This window comes from Cornus florida, unplaced genomic scaffold (genome assembly GCF_030987335.1).
Source record: "Cornus florida cultivar Cherokee Brave unplaced genomic scaffold, ASM3098733v1 CherokeeBrave_3.0.0_Hap2_Chr07, whole genome shotgun sequence".
In the NCBI taxonomy this organism is placed as follows: domain Eukaryota; kingdom Viridiplantae; phylum Streptophyta; class Magnoliopsida; order Cornales; family Cornaceae; genus Cornus; species Cornus florida.
The window spans coordinates 33,694,648-33,713,652 of NW_026775577.1; the positions used below are offsets into that span (position 1 = coordinate 33,694,648).

At 36.9% G+C, this 19,005-nt stretch overlaps 1 protein-coding gene across 1 annotated transcript; it reads right to left on the reverse strand.

Annotated features, from left to right (window-relative positions):
* Window positions 1-549: 549 nt before the first annotated feature.
* On the reverse strand, window positions 550-2,934 carry LOC132266986 (glucan endo-1,3-beta-glucosidase 3). The gene is made up of 3 exons (XM_059768019.1): window positions 2,693-2,934; window positions 1,468-2,568; window positions 550-927 (listed from the first exon to the last, which is right to left on the reverse strand). Exons 1-3 carry the CDS (start codon window positions 2,751-2,753, stop codon window positions 896-898), a joined length of 1,194 nt encoding a protein of 397 aa, XP_059624002.1. The 5' UTR covers window positions 2,754-2,934; the 3' UTR covers window positions 550-895.
* Between the last annotated feature and the right edge of the window lie 16,071 nt (window positions 2,935-19,005).

Sequence of the window (19,005 nt, forward strand, 5' to 3'; positions counted from 1 at the left end):
AGTGGCGCAGCGGAAGCGTGGTGGGCCCATAACCCACAGGTCCCAGGATCGAAACCTGGCTCTGATAAGAGAGTAGCTTCCAAACCACTATTTTTTTTTATATGCTCCTCCCTATGGTTTGTGATAATTTGTTTTTCTACAGGGAAAAAATAAAAATCTCATGAGTTCCAATTATTTTTTTTTTCAAAATTGATGGAAAACCAGAGTAGTCTCCAAGTAGAAGATGGCTAGGAACTAATAATTAACAAACCAAAACCATATGCAACCACAGTTGTATCAATACACAGCAACTTTATCAGTAAAGTTTCTAGGTAGCCTAGTGTGACTTCCTCGCCTTCCAAAGTAGAAGTTGAGAATCCATAGGGGAGTGTGTGTGTTTATTGCCCAAAAAAAAAAAAATACATGGAAAGCTATGTTTCATGTGCTTTTAAACAAACAAGATGTCTTTCTAAACACCAACCATAGTAGCTTCTTCAAATGCAAAATTTAAAGCCTGGCAGTGAACCATTTAGAACAGATTCTGAGGGAAGATGACTTTGTTCCTTAATATTTTTCAAAAAGTGTTTTATATAAAAGCAAAGAAAACAATACTTGTAACACTGAGCTGAGAGCCTGAGAGAGAAGTTTTTTACAGGCAGAAAGGAATATAACCACATATATCTACCATACAAGTCAAAAGAATAGCTAAGTTTATGCTTATTACTCCACATACTGCTAAGAAATAAGTTAAACTTCTAGATTTCTACACAGTAACTACTTCATCTAATCACTGACAAATAGAAAGGTAGTACCAAAACAAATTCACCTTGGAATAAAAATCCCAGCTCTAGCCTCTAGATGTAGCAAAACAAGCCCAAGAGTCACTATCATCGTCGCATCCATTCATGTCATTTCACTAGCTAAGAATGAACCGACAGTGCTGAAAACCTGCAACACGATATTTAATTGCTAAGAAAATGCAGGAAAAAGAATAGCATAAACTGCAAACATGATATTTAATTTTAATCCCACCAGAAGTTTATGACTGCAGAATTCAACTATTTGGCTTAGTTAGGTCTTCATTTAGTAACAAACATCATAAATTACAAGATTCGGAAGTAATTTCTTTTATATGCTCAGTTTTCAATACAACCAAGAAACAATTCCAAAAAAATCATTATGATTAACTAAAGCATAAAGCATAAAGCATAAAGCATAATTCAACTATTTGGCTTAGTTAGGTCTACATTTACTAACATCATAAATTACAAGATTCAGAAATAATTTCTTTTATACGACCAGTTTTCCAATCAAGAAACAATTCCAAAAAAAAAAAAAAAAAAAAAAATCATTATGATTAAAGCATTAAGCATCAAGCATAAAAACAGATATAAACAACATTCAAATTTTAGAGAATGTTAGAACCAACATGAAATCTTATTCAAGTAAATCATATAACTAGTTAATCAAATTTGAGGAAAAGCTTACTTGGGTCAGCATTTATAATCATAGCAGTCCCTCCAAAACTACAAGTCCCACCATTTTTCTTGCTCTTCTGCCAATAACTATTGAAAGCATAAGAAGCATGGGCCACAACAGTATCAGGATAGAAACAACTCCCCAGTGAGCCAATGGCTTCACAATCGGCACCACCCTCACCGCAAGCATAGTCCATTGCCTCCTGCAATGTCTCTGCCGGCACGCTAGGCTTCGCCACACACCACAACCCCTGCATTACCCCTGTCTCTGGCGGCGCAGCGAAACCAGGATTGGTCGGATTACACGGCGGCAAATTGAACCCAAAAGGCGGGCTTGCCGGGCCGATAAATGGAGGAGGTAGTCCCGGGGCGGTAGGAAGCGATAACGGTGGCGGTGAAAGGGGCGAAAGCGTGCCAACCAGTGGAGGAAGAGGGCTTATGGCCACATTGGAAGGGACAGAGTAACCAATGGGAGTGCTTACTGGGGCTAATGGGGTTGGTCTTGTTGGGAATGGATCTATGAATGAGAGCTTTCTAGTCATGGGTTTTCTTTCTTCTGGGCTATTGATGATTAAATTGATCTTGTTTAGGTTCAAAACCCCAAGTTTTTTCATGGATTCTGAGTGAGAAAACACCAATCTCATGGTTTCATCTGATTGAATAGACAGATTTGGTGGTGGGTTCACTAAATAAGTTGAATTAATGTCTTCCAAAAAGTTCAGTACAGGTTTGACATACAAAACAGATGATGAGTGTAAGCAATTGGAAGAGAAAGAAGCAGAAACTTTGATTTCTCTCTCCAAACCCCACCGAGTGAGGGTGTAATAAATGTTTTTCATAGATGGTAAAACCAAACCCATATTTTGTTCTTGGTTTTTGTCACAGAGGACATGGTGTCCCACAACAATGGTGTTGATTTTGGTGGCTGGGTAGTAAGCTAAGATATGGGTCCTAATCCAATTTTCAGCCATAATAACAGTGCTTGAAACCTCATTCAAATGTTCATTACCCACAGAAATAGCCACAGGAATACCTGTATGAGACAAACCTTGAAGCACCATTGGAGATGAGTCATGGAGGGTCAAAATTTCAACTGGTTCTTGATTTGCCCCTGTTAAAAAATAATAATAATAATAATTAATTAATTAATATTAAATAAATAAAATAAAATAAATAGTGAAAATAGAGATTCAAAAGAGAACGTTGGAAGTGTTTTGAGTTGGGTTTTTGCTTACCAGTAAGACCCATCAACACAGAGAAATAGAGAAGATGAAATAGGCACACCATCTTCAACATTTCAGTAGCAGAGTTGAATGAAAATGCAAAAGAGAGAGATGGGGGGTTTGGGAGTTTTCAAAACCTAGAAGTGTCTCTCTCTCTCTCTATATCTATGTCTCTCTCTCTCTCTCTCTCTCTCTCTCTATGTATGTGCTTTAAGGTCTGGAGGCACAAGCAGCCTTTTGGAGTGCAAGACAAGGTACTGGTACTACATTGAAAAAAGTTGTATCACCTATATCTTTATCAAATTATTTTTGTTGCAACTTATGGAATTATGCTTTAAATTGTTGTACATTTGGGACGAAAAAGGGGTTTTCTTTTTGAGTGTACAACTCTCACTGCACATGGTACATACAATGCTTGGGAAGAGAAATGGTCTGTGGAAGGAAATGGGAAAGATGTCAAAATGAAAAAGTGAATCTGGGTTATTGGGAAACGAGGAGAACGAAACATTGGGTTTGGAAATTGTGAATTGTGTGAAGCCCAAGGCCCAAAAGCAATACAGATATGAGAGAGAGCGGTCGTTATCCATTTTGGAGTCCAGCTGGTTCTTAGAATTGATAGTACTACTGGCGTTGTACCTTTTACTTTGCGCTGAATAAGGACGAAATGAGACTTGGGACCCACCATAAAACAGATTTTGTATTGTGCGGATCACAGAGCCTGCAACAAAGGATCCACATGTCACATACATCATTAGTCCCTCCTTAGGCCATCCCCAAGAGTTATTTTCACATATTAAATTTATATTTGGACAAACACGGTTACGTTTTAGTAATTTTGTTTTAATAATACATTTAATGTAAAATATTATTTTTTAACACAATTACCATTTCTTTTCAACTCTTATTCTCACCATTCATATTTATATCAGTAATATTAATATTAGGCACAATTCAAGTCAAGTTGTAAACATTAGAAAGAAATTAAAATTAAACCTAATTAAAAAAAACAAATATCTAAAATATCTTGTCAAAAAAAAATAAATAAATAAACAAATTTTTTATAATTTTTTTACCACTATTTGTGAATTAGTTTTTTTATATAATTTTTTTTTTTCTTTTTCAAAAATTTATATTATATTATATATATGTGTGTATATTATATATATTTGATTATATTATTATTAAAAATATATATATATATTTAGGGCAAATCATTTCAGCCTCCCCAATCGCCTCCATCTCTATTCTCGTTCTCAACTTTGAAATTGTCCCCCCTCTCTCTCTATGCAACTGCAAACTACAAAATCAACAAGAATCGAAAGTTCAAAACCCATATCTTTCAGTTTCCATCGCCTGCTGTTCCAGCTTGGGTTCACCGTTCGCAAGCTTCAACCGCTGTCTTTCAACTTTCAAGCTTGCCCCCCTCTCTCTCTGCAACTGCTAATCAAGGTCTGTAATTCTTGTTCCAGTTCGGCATATCATTGTATGTAAACTATTTGGTGAATTTTTTATTTTTTTATTTTATAAATCAACTAATCAAGGTCTGTAATTCTTGTTTTGCAAACTAAATCCTATGGTGAAATTTTTTATGATCTTATATATATATATATATATATATATATATATATATCTGACATTCGCCCCCCTCTCTCTCTCTCTCTGTGAAATAGCAGTAGCTATTTCTTGTGTTATAATTGTCATCTGATGGTTGTTGTCCTACCATAAGCTTAGGAGTGTGCATTAAGGCGAGTGTCAAGTTTTACATTTATAGAAGCCACTACTACCTTCACTAAAAATATAGTTAGGGTGAGTAGGGATCGTACCAAGGGATTGAAGTCTAATTTGGTTATGAAATCACTATTAGGGTTAGTAGGTCGAGTGATCAAACAAATAGTGGGTTGGTTGATTAAACTAGAGAGCAAATTAAATTAAATAATTGAATGCAATAAAGAGTAAGTAAGAGAGAGATAGATCTTGGGGTTTAGATATCACCACCAAACAATGCTTTTCTACATCCTTAACAAGTGACTAATGAGGGAAATGTGTGTTGCAATATTGATGTGTGTGTGTGTTTGGTTGATTCAACTAGTAAGGGTGACCAATTAAGTATACATTGTCTAATCAACATGTGAAAAGCACAATATATCTAACAATTAAGTATATATTGTCTAAATAGCATGTGAAAAGCACAATATATCAAGCAAGTCATTAATCCTTTCATTAAGCTCACAAACCAAATACACCACAAGGTTAGAGACATATGCTACTTGCATTCAAAAGTATGGAATATTAAACAACAAGCATGAATTGTCCTCCCATCTAACAACTATGTTACCACTACACTACAATTAAGCTAATAACATGAAATTAAACTAATTAAGCTAAGGGAGAGGCACAATCCATCAAGAAATGAGCATGAACCATCTAGAAAATTACAAGAGTATTCCATTAAGCACAATGTTTTTACAATCTCTAGATCTATGGCATTAATACACATAGACATGCATCAATAACACAAAAAATAGAGACAAACACATGAACATCTATTTTAGCATACATAGACACATAGATAGAATGAAATGAGCAATTGGAAGCATTAAATCACATAAATCATTGAATAAACAAGATCTATATATATAAAAGTGCCAAAACATGTATTACAATACTAAGCCCTTAATAATACATAAAATCAAGATGTAGAAAGCATGCATGGGGCTAACTCTAGCCCCAAGAGGATGTCTAGCCACTCATGGTAGTGCTTCTCCAACCCTCAAGGGCTAACTTCATGGTAGAGATTTGCTCCTTGGTTGATGAAGAGTCTCCAATGGTGTCTCTAGCCTCCTCCTCCTCTAAGCTTGCTCTCCAAGAGTTCTTACAAGGTATGGATGATATGATGTGTTATGATGTAAAAAGTAATCCCTATCCTTATATAGGTAGGTCAAAATGGCACACAAAATGAGTTAGGGTCGTGCACAAAATATTCCCCAATGATTGGATAAATGACAACTTTCAATGAGCTAGAATTTAACTTTTTCGCACTGAAGGAAGTTCGATTGATTGAACCTTGGACTTGGATCGATCGAACATGGCTGAGATCTATCGAACTGAAGTTGGATCGATCCTTAATGGCGGCACTTTTTAGATAAAGACAAATTTGAGATATTTTAAAGATATTTTCGGGAAAAGGATAAAAGTGGTTGGTAGGGTGGTACAACTAGATAAGATCAATCATTTGGATAAGGACAAGGTAGTTCAATAGATCGAAGAATGATATTGGATCGATCAAACTTTTGAAATCTCTGAAAATGTTATCATGGCTTTGATCCATCTTGAAGTGCTGAGATCGATCATGTTGGATCGATCAAACTTTGATTTGAGATCGATCGAAGATGTTGATTTTCACATTTTTCTTCCTTTTGCTTCCACTTGGCTCCTTCCTTTGATTTATTCCAGAATTGCTTCATTTCTGCTCTTATTTGGCTGAGTTAGCTTATTTTCGGGATAAGTGTCTGAAAATGAAAATAATACGAAATCAATCTAAAACGGTAAAGTAAGATAGATAAATGTACTAGAATGCCTAAGCTTAAGGGGTTTAAATACGCACTTTTCAGCGCTCATCACACCCCCAAACTTAAATATTGCTAGTCCCTAGCAATGAACTAAAAAGTAAAGGAATGAAATGAACAACTATACAACTATGAATCTAGAAAACAATAAATGGATAACGCCACTTTCGTAGGGAACACGATTGCACTTAGCACATGTAACAAGCCTTTTAAATCCCTAGGTTACCCCTAGTGGACGAGTGATGTCTCGTAAGGGTTTTTAGAAATGATACCCACAAACATTAAGCTCATTCTTTCAAAAAAGGCACCAATATTGCAAACAAGCATTGAAAGAAAACTACCTCAAGTATGCAATTTTCCAAACATTTCTAAGCAATCTCTCAAAATCTCAACATCAAGCAAGTAAGTATGGTCCTCCACACATCAAGAAAATGATCATGCAAATCAAAACAACTCTAGAATCCTTTTTGAGTGGACCGGCATCAAATATGTTGCTATCTTAGCCAACTAAAGAAATGATTACATCTTTACCCTCAAATTAGTACACAAATCTAGTACCGATCATCAAGACAAAAAGTGGACCTTTTTATTAAAGCTTTATTGTTCTAGGTGCGCTTATTCTTTTCACTCGATTTTTTTTTTTTTTTTTTTTTTTTTTTTTTTAGGATCAAAGATGGAAGCATGGTATAATGTGTTGATCTCTTAAGCTTTCTAGTGATTCATGAGGTCGAGTGTTAGGTCAATGACTCCCAAACCAGACGGCTTTAGGGCATTAGGCATTCAAACACCCTTACGGACTTACAAGCTCAAATCAATTAGGCTACAAATCAAGACAACCTCCATCTAATCATTTCCCATTTCTCACCATTTGGGAGAAGTCCTCATTTTTTATTATTATTTTATTTTATTTTTATTTTTTTTTTGAATAATTAACCTAGAGTTTGGGCCCTCCATCTTTCGGCACGAGAAGTTCAGTGCTTGATGAGGCTAGAATCTCGGCTACTTAGTGAAAAGGAGTTGTTATCCACTTTTATTAAGAATGAAACCTTTCAATGCACTACTAGTCTCAATTGGGATATAACCAATTCAATAATCAACAAAGCATGTACCCTACAAATGAATGCTAGTGTGCGCCTGTGCTAGTGTAGAATCCTAGAGTGAATCTTAAAACAATCACAAAATCAAGATGATATGGACCACCAATGCAAGCAAGATATCAATCTTTTGAAAAATTTACTCCTAAATGGCATCCATAAGGCATACAAGGAGTATTGGACTCTCAAGTCAAGCAATTTTTAAATTTTAAGCAATATAGTCCTCAAAAGATCAAAATCATAGCTAGATATGGACCAATCATAGAAAATCTCTCAAATACACAAGTTATGCTCAAAATTTTGAAATTTAAAGCTAACACTGTAAAGTACACCATTATCCCCAAACTTAAACGACACAATGTCCTCAATGTGCAAAGAGAATAAAAGGAAAGAGTATATTGGTGCAATTAAGGCAAAGAATGGCTGGGACTGAAGTATCCAAAGTAGGTAGTATACCCCCCCCCCCCAAACTTGGGATTAATTGTGGTCCTGAAATTTGGCACTCGGATAAACTCATCAGATAACAAAAAAGGAAAATCAGTGCACAGTGGACATGCAAGTGTAAATGAAATAAAATAGGGAGAGAGGTATAAGGGTGGTCCTGAAAATTGGGTAGCACTCTCTCACTGAAGTCATTGTGATGGACCTGATGGAGTCAAACATACAGAGATAAGAATATAATAGATGACATCCATAACAAAAACATATATAAAGAAAACAAAGTATAGAGTACATCAAAAAATCAAAGCAAACAAACCGGCTGCAAATAATATACAGTGACAAAAATGAAGTATAAAGCACAGAGGTGTAGCATAAAAAGATAGGAGAATTGGGAATCTTAGGTATATGAGGTAGGATGGGCAGGGTGAGCTCCGCGGATATCGCGAGATTAGTCTCGAAGTGCAGTCATGACATCCGTGCAGAATGTAGCAAAATCAGCTCGGTAGGCTACAACATCGGCTCGAATGGCAGCAGTATTAGCTCTGATAGCAACCACTGCATCCTCAAGAGCCTGAAGACGCTCTTCAAAGCCGGGGGTCTGACTAGGAGCCTCAGGTATGGATGAATCAGAAGAAAGATCCTGAGTCTGCTCCTGCTCATGTACTGTCGACCCAGCTGGAGAGTGCTGCTCTGCGTCATCTGCAGGTCGCTCTAAATCGATGTCTATGTGCTCGGCAGCTGGACCTACTGGTACATCGTCCGCTACGGGGTCTGCTGCTGCTGCCTCTGCCTCCTCAGCCTCGAGCTCCTCTGTAGCCATTACTGCGTGGTCCTGCAGTCTGGTGATGATAACATTGTAACTCTTGTCCCAGTCCTTCTTTAAGAAGTGACAGGAACCTCTTTCAGGGTGCTCTTGAGGATGGAAAGGGTAACACTGGTCAATCAGTATCTGGGTGATGAGGTGGCCAAATGGGAGAGACTTAGCCCTTCCGGGCTTCTCCTTGCTGATATATTCGTCGAAGAGCTTCCTCATTACTCTCCAGATGAGCGCCGGGATAGATACCCAGTGGCCTGTATAAAATGCGTAGAGGGCTGTCAGATAGTCTCTTCATCGTTAAATCTTGTGCTCGGCCATATATATATTCCGAAAGAGAACGGAATCAAAGAACCATAGGTCATCTGGAAGAAAAGTGCGGGTGGCGAAAGTCTCGCCATCGACATGGTGACCTATCAAGAAAACTGCCATGTCGGCATAAGAAGGCCTGTATAGCCTCGAATATAGCTCTTGTAGCTCCGGAGGGCATTTGTGTGGACAATGGCATGATCGGGCTAGCGTGTCCACAGTTTAGTAATTTGATGGCCATCTATAGTAGTGACCAACTCTGTCGTGGTACGCGGGGACAGTCGGAGGTTCTGGAAGAACATCTGTACTAGTTGCGGGTAGACTGGCTCAGTAACTGGGGCAAGAATAGCTGCAAGGCCCCTCTAGATAATATCATGATAAGTTGATTGGATCAGCACCGATCTGGAGAAGAAATCTGTGTTGAAAGCTGACTCATGGTCAACTGTCATATGCGCATATCTAGGCGCGGGCCTATCACGCTTTCGAGCTGGCTAGCGTGGTGGAGATGGTAATGGTGAATTCTCAGCTCTAGCATGTGATGGAGATGGGGACGGTGTAAACGCAGGCTGAACCATAGAAGTAGATGGAACATGATCATCCTCAGCCTCAAGAGAGGTGACTGAGGTGGAGTAGGCTGCAATGGCTCCTCCTATGCATGAGAGGGCTCTGCTGGCTCCTCTATCTTAGGTCTGATATGTCTCTAAGGCTCGTGTTGCCTCTTGGCAACAGTCTTGCGCTTAGTCATGGCCTGAAAAATAATTTAAAAACTTGCAGGGGAGTCAGTGCCATAATTAAGAATTGAAAACATAAAATAGAAACATGCATGTCAAATAAGATAGACAAAACATATAGATGACATGAATCTAGGCAAGTGACAGGATATGAAGCATGCTAAACAATGTAAGTATGAAATGCATCTAATGTGGAATATCACAGGCATTTGGCATATATGAGATAGCATGAACATAATGCATGATGAATGAAGTGTGTGTATGAGATCTGTGAAGTTCGATCGATCATAAAAAGGTTTAAGATCGATCTCAAAATTTTGATCGATTTGAGAAACTGAAAAAGATGAGTTCGATCGATCTTTCAAGATCGATTTGAGATAGATGTTCGATCGATCGAACTGTGCGAAGATGAAACTGAAGAGTCACAGATCTGTGACTTCAGAAGCACGGGGGCCACATGAACAAGGTCGTGGGCCCATCAACACATCATTCAATTAATCTGACTCACTTTACAAAGCCCATACTCCCAAAAATCAATTCAAAATTCAAAAATATATAACCATATATACATATATATACACATATATACAAACATGCTTCAAGCTTATCAATGGTGGATTTCATCAACAATATATCATAGATTCAACATTTAAAACATGTATTGAACAAGTTGAGGCTTGAAATCACAAGATGTGGCTCGAATCTTACCTTAAGTCGCGAGAGAAGATGAGAGAAAGATGGAGATGAAAATCTGAGAGGAGAGAGAGAGAATCAACGTTTGGATCTTGCCGGAGATTCGTCGGAGAAGATGATGAAGATGGGGTACAGTGGTGACGGGAATGAGGGACAAGGGTTTGGAGGGTTGGATTGATCTAATGAATCGATCTTAAGACCCTCCAGGTCTATTTTTAAAAACTTTTCCCGATTAGTTCGATCGATCGAACTGAGATTTCAGATCGATCGAATTTTGATGATCTTTCTTCAAAGTGTTTTTGGAACTTTTGAAAAATTAAAAATTAAAATTGAAAAATAGAAAATATTTTTGGATTTTTGAAAAATAGAATAAAATAAAACAAAGAAAATAAAATCTTTTTGGATTTTTGAAAAATGGAATAAAAATAAAATAAAATATTAATATTTTTGGATTTTTGAATAAATAAAGGAAAATCCCTCTTTTTTTTTATAAATAAAATAAAATCTTTTTGTAATTTTTGAAAAATAAAATAAATAAAATAAAATAAATATTTTTGAATTTTTGACAATTAAAAAGTCAAACAAAGTCAAAGATGGTAAGATGAAGAACTGAGATCGATCTGAACAAAATGTTCGATCGATCAGACAGAGAGCAAAAATATGCAGATTTTTGGTTCAAAAATTTGGTTAAGTGTTGGAACTTGCAGATCGGTCGAACTTTGAAGTTGGATCGATCGAAAAACTTCAGATCTATCTTGAAATGTTTTTGATCGATGAGACAGGGAGCTGAAATATGCAGTTTGATGCAGGCTCAAAATTTTTCTAAGTGTTGGATCACGAGATCGATCAAACTTTGAAGTTGGATCGATCTAAGGTTTTTTGATCGATCTGAGAATAAGTTCGAACGATGGGATAGAGAGGTGATTTGGATGCAGGGCGAAAATTTTTCTAAGTATTGGATGCAGATGGAAGTTCGATCGATCAAACTTATGCAAATAAGAGTTCGGTGATTTGGATGCAGGGCGAAAATTTTTCTAAGTATTGGATGCAGATGGAAGTTCGATCGATCAAACTTATGCAAATGAGAGTTCGATCGAACTTATGCAAAATGCTCAATCACAACATAAAAATTCATGCAATCCTAATCACAGTTCCTAGCAATGCATATGAACCAAAAACAAGTATCTAGACTTCGCAAGAAATGAAATTTAAGATAAAAATGAGGGAGGAATAGGGTTTTGACACCCTACGAAATGTTTTGCTAGTCTTTAACGTCTCTAGCAAGACATTGGGCTTTTTTAACCCGGATCAAAGATCTTGTAATGCATCCCCTCCTTGTTGGGGTGATAGATGCTTTGAACTCCACCCAACAAATGGTTCTTTGAAGAACTTGTTGGATTAAGCTCAAAAGAAACTTTTGATCACTTGTCAATGCAATCACAACCTTTGGGCTTCCATGCCCTTTCAAAGCAAGAATTTGAAACAAGACTTTGAGAATGCAAGGTTGAAGATGATCCCTTTGAAGTTTTGGTCTTACACAAAAGCTCACTTCATTGACATTGAAGATCATGACATTTATCTACAACATTAACCTCTCCTTCATATTTGTCAAATGAATTGGGTGTGGGATTGAAGATATTCAACTTCACCTTCATGTGGCCAAATGAGATCTTCATTATCCCCGTCCTATAATTGATGTTGGCATTAGCGGTTGCCAAAAAATGACAGCCAAGGATAACGAGAATTTGGCTTTTAGGATTAGAAACCGGTTCCGTGTCAATGACAACGAAATTAACGGGGAAGAAGAATTTGTCAATCTTTATCAATACATCCTCAATTATACCCCTAGGCTTTTTAATGGATCGGCCGGCAAGTTGTAGAACTACTGACGTCGGTTTCAATTCACCTAGGCCCAATTTGACATAAACCGAGTATGGAAGAAGGTTAACACTTGCTCCTAAGTTAAGAAGCGCCCGATTAATGATATGATCACCAATAACGCATGAAGTAGTAGGTGAACTGGGGTCCTTAAAGTTTGGTAAAGTGTTATGTTGCAAAATTGAGCTTACTTGCTCGGTCAAAACTACTTTTCTTGGTGCTTGGCTCTTGTTCTTCCGCTTTTGGGTGCACAAGTCTTTTAAGAATTTGGCATAAGCCGGAATTTGCTTGATTGCATCCAAAAGTGGAAGATTGACTTTCATTTGCCTAAACATTTCCATGATTTCATTGGTTTTGCCTTTTGCTTGTCTTTTGAAATGGATTTTTTTAAGGCATCCGGAAATGGAACTTTTGGTTCAAAACTCTTTTCAAAATTTTTCTTTGAAGTCTGTTCAACGCAAGAAGTGTTTAAATCACTTTGTTTCAAATCATTTTTCAACAAAACCTTTTCACATTTATTTTTCAGCAAATCTTTCTTCAAATCATTTTCAAAATCATTCTTTAAATCACATTTTGAAGCTTTCTCATTCACAAGATCATGTATATGCAATGAAGGAGGAATGGGATGTGAAATGGGACGGGTGACAACTTGAGGTTGCACCGGTTCACTTTCTTCATTGGACAGTTTAACTTGATTGTCCACAATCCTACCACTCCGCAAGGTAGTCACCGCATTAACATGTTCAATGGTGTGGCCTTCCGATGAGGAATGGGTTTCCACAACACATTGTTGCTTAGGTGGGGCATTAATAGGCATCTTTCCATTCTCTCTAGCATTAAGAGTGCTTGCTATTTGCCCTACTTGGGTTTCTAGTTTTGCAATGGACTGAGAGTGAGAATGAAGCAATTGTGTATTTGACTCAAGAGTGCCCAAAGCATTCAAAACTTTTTCTTCAAAGGCGGGACTTCTAGCATTTCCTTAAGAATAAGATTGGTTGGGAAAATGAGAGTTAGTAAATTGATTCCCTTGTGATTGATAAGGTCTATAACCTTGGGATCCTTGGTTTTGAAGTGGAGGTGGAATGTACTTCCTTTGAAAACCGCCTTGGGAAGGGTTTGAGCCGTCTCATTGGTTTTTTCAAGAGAAATTTGGATGATTTCTCCAACTTGGATTATAATGAGTACCATAAGGATTGTTCCCTTGGTTCACAAAAGCTGCATTGACTTGTTCATTAGGTTCATTTTGCACTTGTCCATGAGGACAATGAGAAGTAGAATGAAGAACACTAGAACAAGTCATACATGTTTCATTTGATGCACGATGAGAATGGTTAGGGAAGGAAGATACTTGGTTCGCCGAGTTTTGGTTAATAAAAAATTGATCAAACCTTTGAGATAAAGACTTCATTTCGGCGGCTATTTCATTTGAATGGTTGACTTGATGTAAGCCAACACTCTTCCTACCTTGTGAATTTCTACCATTCTTGGATGATAATGTTCTATGCAGAGAATTTTCACTCATGCTCTCATAAAAACGCCACACGTCATCCTCATGCCTATCAATGTATGAGCCACCCATGGAAGCATCAACCATGCCTTTGTAATTGTCCGATAAGCTCTTAAAGAAATATTGAACTAATTGCCATTTAGGCATGTCATGATGTAGACACTTCCTAAGTAATTCATTAAAGCGTTCCCATGCCTCATGAAACGTTTCTCCATCCCCATGTGAAAATTCTCGAATTGAGATTCTCATAGCATTGGTCTTAGAAATCGGATAATACTTTTTCAAGAACTCTTATTGCATTTCTGCCCAAGAAGTGATTGAAAAAGGCCTAAGATTGTTAAACCAATACTTTGCCTTATCTTTTAAGGTGAATGGAAAAAATTTGAGTCTTAAGACCTCTTCCGGCATGTCCGTATATTTTACGGTAGAACATACTTCTAGAAACTCATCCAAATGCTTGTAAGGTTCTTCACTTGGAAGTCCATGATAGTTAGGAAGCATTTGAATGGTTTGTGGCTTAATTTCATAGTGATGTGCTCTAAATGGTGGCAATTGAATGTATGTGGGTGCATTGTATTCATTAGGCACATAGTGATCTCTTAAAGCAAGTGGAGGATTAGCAATTTGAGGTGCAACATGGGCACCTTGATTTTGATTTCCTTGAATGATGGGAGGTTGTGGAGCATACATTGGCCTTGGCTTTCCAAATGGAACTTGGCTTTGTTGTTATGGTTGGTGAATGAATGGCCTAGGCATGTCTAATGGTGCTTGCATGTTCTCATGATGCATATTTGGATGGAGAATACCTTGTTGGTTTATGTGACCAAGGTCCTTTACATGCTTTTCATTATAGCCTTCCATTGATGTAATGGATTGGGTAGAACTACAACTTCCTCTTCCCCTAGGATTTCTAATTACGGATTCAAGATGCAAATCAAGAGGGACAAGAGTTGGTCTTCGTGATCTACGACCATGCATGCATAATGTAAAAACACATAAACACAATGAATGAACAAATACTTCGACTTCACAACAATTCAATGAAACTTCCTCCACAAACACTTAACCCATACTCCTATACTTTAACAACAATGATGCAAAGAACAATTAAGAATGCCTCCACGCGGGCTCACGATTTATCTAAGAATTTAAAAATAACAAGCCTCCACGCGGGCCGACGATTTAACTAAGGGATTGAGTAAGAAAAAGCTCACAAAGGTCATTTAGCACTTCAACTCCAAATCTATAGCTTAGCTTAGCTAATTTTTAAATTTTTAGCATTTTTCCTTGCTTACTTAGCTCCTTTGCTTGAATGCTCCTTTGCTTACTTCCTAGCTCAATGCTCCTTGTCAAAGATGAACAAACACAATAAGTAACAAAAGAAAAATAAAAATAAAGTAAAGACATGATCAAAAGAGTACTAATTCTTAATTGATTCCACAAATACGACGTTGCCTAATCCCCGGCAACGGCGCCAAAAACTGATGGTCGTCGTCCTACCATAAGCTCAGGAGTGTGCATTAAGGCGAGGGCCAAGTTTTACATTTATAGAAGCCACTACTACCTTCACTAAAAATATAGCTAGGGTGAGTAGGGATCATCCCAAGGGATTGGAGTCGAATTTGGTTGTGGAATCACTATTAGGGTTAGTAGGTCGAGTGATCAAACAAATAGTGGATTGGTTGATTAAACTAGAAAGCAAATTAAACTAAATAATTGAATGCAATAAAGAGTAAGTAAGAGAGAGAGAGAAATCTTGGGGTTTAGAGATCACCACCAAACAATGCTTTTCTACAACCTTAATAAGTGACTAATGAGGGAAATGTGTGTTGCAATATTGATGTGTGTATGTGTGTGTTTGGTTGATTCAACTAGCAAGGGTGACCAATTAAGTATACATTGTCTAATCAACATGTGAAAAACACAATATATCTAACAATTAAGTATATATTGTCTAAATAGCATGTAAAAAGCACAATATATCAAGCAAGTCATTAATCCTTTCATTAAGCTCACAAACCAAATACACCACAAGGTTAGAGACATATGCTACTTGCATTCAAAAGTATAGAACATCAAACAATAAGCATGAATTATCCTCCCATCTAACAACTATGCTACCACTACACTACAATTAAGCTAATGACATGAAATTAAATTAATCAAGCTAAGGGAGAGGCACAATCCATCAAGAAATGAGCATGAATCATCTAGAAAATTACAAGAGCATTCCATTAAGTACAATGTTTTGACAATATCTAGATCTATGGCATTAATACACATAGACATGCATCAATAACACAAGAAATAGAGACAAACACATGAACATCTATTCTACCATACATAGACATATGGATAGAATGAAATGAGCAATTGGAAGCATTAAACCACATAAATCATTGAATAAACAAGATCTATATATATAAAAGTGTCAAAATATGTATTATAACACTAATCCCTCAATAATATACAAAATCAAGATGTAGAAAGCATGCTTCGGGCTAACTCTAGCCCCAAGAGGATGTCTAGCCACTCATGGTAGTGCTTCTCCAACCCTCAATGGCTAACTCCATGATAGAGATTTGCTCCTTGGTTGATGAGGAGTCTCCAATGGTGTCTCTAGCCTCCTTCTCCTCTAAGCTTGATCTCCAAGAGTTCTTACAAGGTATGAGATGATATGATGTGTTATGATGTAAAAAGTAATCCTTATCCTTATATAGGTAGGTCAAAATAACACACAAAATGAGCTGGGGTCGTGCACAAAATATTCCCCAATGATTGGATAAAGGACAACTTTCAATGAGCTGAAAATTTAACTTTTTCGCACTGGAGGAAGTTCGATCAATCGAATCTTAGACTTGGATCGATCGAACATGGCTGAGATCTATCAAACTGAAGTCGGATTGATTTTCAATGGTGGCGCTTTTTAGATAAAGACAAATCTGAGATATTTTGATGATATTTTTGGGAAAATGACAAAGTGGTTGGTAGGGTGGTACAACTAGATAAGATCAATTATTTGGATAAGGACCAGGTAGTTCGATTGATCGAAGAATGATGTTGGATCGATCAAACTTTTGAGATCTCTGAAAATGTCATCATGGCTCTGATCCATCTTGAAGTGCTGAGATCGATCATGTTGGATCGATCAAACTTTGATATGAGATCGATCGAAGATGTTGATTTCCACCTTTTTCTTCCTTTTGCTTCCACTTGGCTCCTTTCTTTGATTTATCCCAGAATTGCTTCATTTCTGCTCTTATTTGGTTGAGTTAGCTTATTTTCAAGATAAGTGCCTGAAAATGGAAATAATATGAAATCAATCTAAAACGGTAAAGTAAGATAGATAAAGGTACTAGAATGCCTAAGTTTAAGGGGTTTAAATATGTACTTTTCAGCGCTCATTAGTATCAATTTTGGCAAAGTTAAAAATTGGCAGACAATATAGCATTGCATTGGAGAGCCCATTTTTAAGCCCACTTGCTATATTTTAGAAATGACATACAATATAGCATTGCATTGGAGATGCTCTTATAGTGCTTTTGGATGGGAGAGCACAGTGAATTCTGGTTTTGTCAATGGAGACTAATATTAAATATAAATTTAATAACAAAATTTTATAAGTAAAATTTTTTTTTATAACATAATCTAGATAAATATTTGAAATCAAATATTACAAAATATCTATCTAAGTTGTACTCAACGAGTCTTTAAAGACTCAAATTCGTCGATAATAGATTCCAAGTTAATTTTCCAAACAAGGTCCCGTTTAAGGTTAACGGGCATGCAATCAGCAAGAAATTCATCTCCCATCATGCTACGCATCGCTGTTTTAACACGTTTCATGCCTGAAAATGCTCTATCTGTAAATGTTGTAGAAATGGTAAGAGTCAACACAAGACGAATCAATCGGTTAACCAAAGGGTAGCACTCGGATTTCCTTCTCACAACTAGTTCCCCCACATAAATCTGCAAGAGAAAAAGTATTTTGAAACTCGTGATCACTAGATACATCAAGTTGATAATGCATCAATTGAATCTTCAATACTTTAAGATCTTGATGAATGAAGTCCCAATGATAGAATTTCTCAGCAAGATTGAAAATATTTTCCACGTTAAAAGATTTAAAAGAATCACTAGGATCCAAAGCTGAGCTAAGATTAAGAAGTTCCACTACTTCATTGTTGAATCTATGGTCTAACTCCATCAGCTGTAAATCTATTGCAGGGTTGAAAATGTCAAAGTGATAATGGTGCTCAACTGTAATATTATCTTGTTTGTGACGACCCTGGATTTTACAACCTATTGTGTCCTATGATGACCCGAAACGGATCCAAAAATGCCAAAGCAAAACATAAACAAAGTCTTTAGAGATGTACGTCATATTTAAGACACAAGAGTGGCCTTCTGAGGAGTTCCGAGACTCAACGGAAGCAAAACAGAGACAAGGGTATCAAAACCCTATAAAAGAAGGACCAAGGGTAAAATGACCAGTGGAGTGAATTTAACTTATAACAAGTCAAATGAGATCAAAAATATCAAAAAAACATCATTTGCTAACTTCATATGAAGTCCCAAGGCCAAAAGAAGAGAAATCCCAAATGAACCATATCCCTGTTCGAACCAAATCTGACACCCTCTCACTAAAATAAGGATATCTCAATTTAGGAGAAGAATCTGAAACTAAAATTTATACCATTGGAAAGCTTACTTTAACTTGGTCTGTTTAGACTTAAGAACGGACTAATTCGAAATTAAAACGAAAATGTTACAATAATTCGAAGTTGGAAGGCCAAAGCTGAACCTGAAGAAAAGTTTCTGGAGGACTTGAACCAGTTCAGCACCCCTAAACCGGTTCAACATGGATAGAACATCCATGTTGGACCCAAAACACACCTTAAACCGGTTCAGCCCCTCTAAACTGGTTCAACCCAACCAGAATTGAACCAAATAGTAGAAAAAGTAGAAAAATGAGACCGATGCGGGATTTTCGAGACCAATACGACATTTTTCGGAAAATTCCGTGAAGAAACTCCCCCTAAAATCATATTTTCTATGTAACGAAGTTAAAACCTAAATTTATTTCCCAAAGTAAAATCCCAAAATTCCCATAAACTAGATTTTTCAACAAAAATACAAAATGAGTCCAAAGGAGGCTCATTTCACCAAGGAAGAGGCTTTGCTCGGAAACGATCATGCACAGACGTAACTTACCTATTAGGACATGCTACAATGATCCACGGCTTAAAAATACCGCCGATGCAAAATTTGACCTATCCAAACCCCAATGCG

Bases quoted from the DNA above. Each gene is read 5' to 3' on its own strand.
- LOC132266986 (XM_059768019.1), bottom strand. From the start codon at position 2,753: ATGTTGAAGATGGTGTGCCTATTTCATCTTCTCTATTTCTCTGTGTTG. The intron at 2,569-2,692 runs GTAAGCAAAAAC...ATTTTTTAACAG, and splicing joins TGTGTTGATGGGTCTTACTG to GGGCAAATCAAGAACCAGTT. The intron at 928-1,467 runs GTAAGCTTTTCC...ATCGTGTTGCAG, and splicing joins GATTATAAATGCTGACCCAA to GTTTTCAGCACTGTCGGTTC.